The sequence below is a fragment of the Gekko japonicus genome, unplaced genomic scaffold (genome assembly GCF_001447785.1).
Source record: "Gekko japonicus isolate JY-2015 unplaced genomic scaffold, Gekko_japonicus_V1.1 scaffold519, whole genome shotgun sequence".
NCBI classification, from domain to species: Eukaryota; Metazoa; Chordata; class Lepidosauria; order Squamata; family Gekkonidae; genus Gekko; species Gekko japonicus.
In genome coordinates, this window is record NW_015168666.1 from 484,950 (window position 1) to 490,187 (window position 5,238).

Consider the following 5,238-nt stretch of genomic DNA (forward strand, 5'->3'; position numbering starts at 1 on the left):
CCTCCCCAGCTTCCTCCCCCCCCCCTCCCCTGGGGGCGGCGAGGCCTAGCCGGCCTGCCAAACTTTCTCGCTCCCCCCCCGGTGGCGAGGCCTGGCCAGCCCGCCAAGCTTTCTCCCACTCCCCCTTCCCCCCAGCGGCGGCAAGGGCTGAGCACCTTACAGCCGCTGGCCAGCCAAGCCTTCTCCCGCCCCCTCTTCCTCCCTGGCGGCAGTGGCAAAGCCATTCTCAGAGCTCTTTTACTTTTGGGGGGATTTAAATATCCCCTGCATATTTTCCCCAAGTTTTCAGATTTTTCTGCACATCTGGGTATTGCCCCAAATGTGCAGGAAAATCTCCCTGCCCCCCGCCAAGTGCCCCCGATGTGCGGATTTAGATATTCGCATGGAGAGAGCATGTTGGGAATTAGATATATAGATATAACTGTTGGTCGGTGATTAAAAGCCAAAACTAAGCATGTCTAAGATCCTTTGCCTCTGTCCTTCTGAAATGAGTGGGACTTAATAGTGCTTGATTTTTACCCATTTCATGTTCATAGTTTTATTATCACTGGATGCTAATCAATTGGAAAGAAAGTGATATAACTTGAAAGAAACATAATTCCAGTAGTTAAAGTTACTCAAAAGTAGATCTTCTAAATGACCATTTGGTCATGTGCAGAAAAAAACCCCAGCTTTAATACTCATTTTTGTTTTTATTACTTTACACTACTTTTGTAGAGTCTATTTAGAATACTGCTGCAGGTTATCCATTATAACACGCTATTTTAAATTAATTTTAACTACAATGTGATTTTGAGCCACTGTTGCAGTCCCTTTTGCTGCAGTTACTTAATCCCTCATTTTGGTCCTTTCTTCCACTATGCAGATAATCTATTGAGAAAGAATATTAGTGGTGTAGGAGGTACCTGTTACTTAGGTGCTAGTAACATCTCTGTTTACATCACTGCATCCCAATCATAAACTTTTGCTGGTCTGTCTTACTGCAGTGCATATCCCACCCTTGTTAACTCGAGGTTTGGCCCAGGCTACTGGTAAAAGCCATAAAAATTGATGTCTTCAGACTATTGTCAGTAATGTGTTAAACAATGTCTTAACTTGCAGGCCATTCATTTAAAAATAGTATTACAGTGCGGAAATAAAAGTTCCATGTTGACATCAACTAACTGAGGGAGGGGGTCCTCAAGAGATTATAATTTTAAATGACTTATGGAGTTGTGTTGGAAGTACTAATTATAATCGGTGCAGTCACCTAAACAGTCAAATTTGGAATAATAAGCCCAGACTACCATGCATACAGTGTTGCTGCTGAGCAGCACAGGCTTTCCTTTCTTGGTTGTAATTAGGGGTGTGCCCCCCCAAAAAACAACACCCACATCGGTATTTTTCATGTTTGGGTATATTGAACCTGGAAAATATTGATATTTCCTGATATTCCTGAATTCCAGTGTCAGTACGGTATTTGGATTCTGGAAATATTTGGGAAACCCAATTTTTTCCGGCTCCATTATACCCTGTGGGGACCATTATAGTCAATGGTCCCCATAGGGCAGTGGTGGCGAACCTATGGCACGGGTGCCAGAGGTAGCACTCAGAGCCCTCTCTGTGGGCATGCATGCCATCGCCCCAGCCAGGCCCAGACCATCATTAAAGTGTCGAATTCTCTGCCAAATAATTTTAAGTAAATGAAAGCATTTGGGATTGCTTTCCTTACTTTGTTTGGATCATCTTAAGTTAATGTATGAGTTGTTTTTTCTAAAGTAAAACCTCAGTATTCAGATTAAATTGCCGTGTTGGCACTTTGCGATAAATAAGTGGGTTTTGGGTCGCAGTTTGGGCACTCGGTCTCTAAAAGGTTCGCCATCACTGCCATAGGGTATAATGGAGAGTCAATCCAGGGGTCTCTGGGTCTCTGGAGGGGCTGCTTTTTGAGTTAAAGGCACCAAATTTGCAGCATAGCTGCTGGTGCTTCTTCTAAAAACAACAACAACCCTGAAGTCTCAAAAAGATTGGACTGGGGGTCCAATTCTGTGTGCCCCTAAAGAAGGTGCCCCCATTATCCATTGAAACCAACGGAGGGGAAAAGGGCATTTAAATAGATCACAGTCCCTTTAAATGCCTCCTCCAAGCGACACAACTGCAGCTTGGAGCTGCAAGAGAGGATCTGCTGGGGCAGCATGGACCTGACATCTGTGGCCACTTTGGCCAATCCCGGTCTGACTCCTCTTGCACCTTGATTTAAACCGGGGTGCAAGAGGAGCCAGACATCTCCAGCTGAGGCAGTGCAAAGCTTGTAGTATAGCTGATACACTCGAATAAAAGCCAGGAAAAAAATCAGCTTTATTCGAGCTCAGCTATACCTGTAGTTGTATTCAGCTTAAATAATACCTGAGAAAAGAATACCTGAAAAATAATACCTGGAAAAAAACCAAACTGGGGAAATACCTGAAAAAATACCAATAAGGTATTTTTCAGGTATTTTCCCAGTTTGGTTTATGCATTGTAATGGCAGTGTCAGGGCCATGTTCATAATGATAGTGAGCCTGTGGCACTGATCCCAACACTGGAAGTGAATGGGAAGCCCTTTAGGTCTGGAAGAATCATACATGTATGCTAGAGCTGTCCAGTACATGAGGAGCTGCTGTATTAGAACTGTGTACATGGTGCTAACAGACTGTTTTTACAGAAACTTAAAACATCAGAGATCTGAAGGCATAACATTAGAAGTCAGTCATGTTGACTTGATTGGAATGTAACAAATATGTATGATTTTACCAGATTTTATGGTAAAATATTAGGATAATTAAATTTCTCAGAAGGATGACTATGAAAACTATGTGATATAACTGGAAGATTTACATTAGCATCAAATCTTAGTTGACTAATCTTCAATTCCCTTCCTTTTATCTTTAGGTATGGCTTTCCCAACGAAAGGCTAAGAATTCAAGAACGGTCTTAACTGAACTCTCATCAGAGCTGACTTTTAACAAATACTTAGTTTTCAGCAGCCTTGAAAAATTGTAGCCTAGCAGTCAGTGACTTACTTGCACTTTTTTTGCACATAGAATTAAAATGCTATTAATTCGGTGTAGCCTGTACTATATATGATAAACTAGCTGTGATTTATGAGTGTATGGTAGTGTACTGACTGCTATGTATTCTGTACTATTTGCTTTACTAATCACCTAATTCATTGCAGTTCACAGTTATTGACTTAGTTTTTAAACCACAGTCTGTAGGCTTGAGGAATTGCTTTAAAACTTTTTTTAAAAAAATGGTAAAAAACTGGAAGTTGTTCTAAAATTAGCAAAGAATCATCAGTATTAAAATGTCATTATTTAAAAATAGTCCTGCTACAAGGAAGGCACTTCAGTGAATATGTGACTAGTAAAGCTCAAATATGCTTGGGTCTAATAGATTTCATGGAATACTGTAATCTTGAGTTTGTAAATGAATGGATAATGCAGGTTAAGGCCCAGTTGCTTAAAAATGCAATATTAATCTGCAAAAATATGCTCCATATATTAAGGTTAAAATTTGAAACTACTGTGCCTTAACTAGTTGCTTTCTTAAAATGAATTTTAGAAAGTGATCAATTTAAAACCATTTTGATAAACCTGCTGTTAATGTTTTTGCAAATGTTTTCTAACTGTCTTGGTAATTGCAATTTAACTAGGTGCGGTGGCTACTAAAGTTCGAAGGCACGATATGCGTGTCCATCCTTACCAAAGGATTGTGACCGCAGACCGAGGTTAGTTTAGTTCTGCAGTTCTTGCTTATAAGAAATGCTTTGAGTGTACATGAAATTTGCAACACCACAGCTGGTTAACCAAATACTGTTTTGACCATTCTATGGATGTTTTACATCAATTGAGGTGGTAATAATTATAAACATCTGAAAGAATCTTGTAAACTACTGTACCCTACCATCTATATGAAATATATAAACGTCATTGTATTCAGTTTAAAATGCTATAACTTGTTCCCTTTTTAAGCACTATTTATGTTTTTTAATTCAAGCAGAACTCAAGACTTTAGTGTTGTGTTAATAGTTGATTCTCCTATGCGACTCTCTATTAGTTGGAAATAGCAGATTGGTGTTGCAAAATAAACGAATGAATGGGCGCTTAATGAGATAGAAGTAAATGCTTTCTATTTGTTTCAGGAGAAAGCTGAAGATTTAGTTTCCTCTTTGCTGATAAATGGTTTGTGCCACTGTACTATAATTTGATCAGCTATGTGAGAACAAGCTTATTCTGTAAATTCAGCAAAGAATTGTGAAAATTATGTATCAAAAGTTGGTTAGTGTTTGTTAGTAAAGATGCTTACTTTAAGTTCTCCTTTCCAAAATGAATTTTCAGTTTCATTATTTGCTGCTAAAATGCATTTCCTGAACTTATTGCAATTTTGATGCTTTTGTTAGCTAGGACAACTGTTTTGATGCCCTGGTTGACTTGGTTAATGGAAAATAAATCTTCATTTTCTCCTTTTCATCAGATGAAATTTACAGTATTCAGCTCTGGAACCCTTGAACAAATTTAATCTCATGAAAAGTGAGCATTCGGTTTATTGACATAGACTACCGGAGGTTGTGCAGTTGTTCATGTTTGCTCAGGAGCGTTTCTCCTAGTGGTGATTCTAATTTGATTTGAGTATTTGGCAGGTCACTGTACTGTTTGTTTCCATATGAATGCTCCTTCCCTACCTCACAGGGGTGTTGTGGGGATTAGTTTGTGGTGCAGAATTCTAAAACACAAGCCAGAATGAAGGCGCGCTAAGTTACAGAAAACAGGGTTTCTTTCTGTAGGTATCATGTATTGCACTAAAGTGAATTCAGGCAATTAATGTTTTATCATAACATATTAGAATGCTGTATGCTGCCCAATATCTTTTTCTGTACATTTTAGCTAGTTTAGGGAGTTTGCAACAAAGGAACGCATATTAGAAACATTCCATACTACCGTGTTTCCCCAAAAATAAGACACTGTCTTATATTTATTTTTTTCTCAAGAAGAGAAAGGGCTTATACCACAAATGCATATAAATCCTGCTAGGGCTTATTTTTGGGGTAGGTCTTATTTTCGGGGAAACAGGGTACATACTAAAAAGGCACATTCTGGAGCATGTCAGAAATGGTACACTATATTCCCAAACTGCACGTGCAGTTTCCCTGAAAAACCACTGTTTGCCTTATGTTTAATCCTACTTGCCTTACATTTAATCACGATCCTGGTTCTGATA

At 39.1% G+C, this 5,238-nt stretch overlaps 1 protein-coding gene across 7 annotated transcripts in view; it reads left to right on the forward strand.

Moving 5' to 3' along the window:
* QKI (QKI, KH domain containing, RNA binding) overlaps window positions 1–5,238 on the forward strand; it is a 205,098-nt gene that overhangs the window by 194,979 nt on the left and 4,881 nt on the right. For 4 of the 7 annotated variants that reach the window (XM_015415305.1, XM_015415301.1, XM_015415302.1 and 1 more), the window contains one exon: window positions 3,674–3,748. In XM_015415305.1, the coding sequence (XP_015270791.1) occupies window positions 3,674–3,748 (75 nt within the window). Of the gene's footprint in view, window positions 1–916; window positions 923–2,910; window positions 3,654–3,673; window positions 3,749–5,238 lie in introns of those variants that run through there. The other 3 variants (XM_015415306.1, XM_015415304.1, XM_015415307.1) reach the window with 2 other exon arrangements.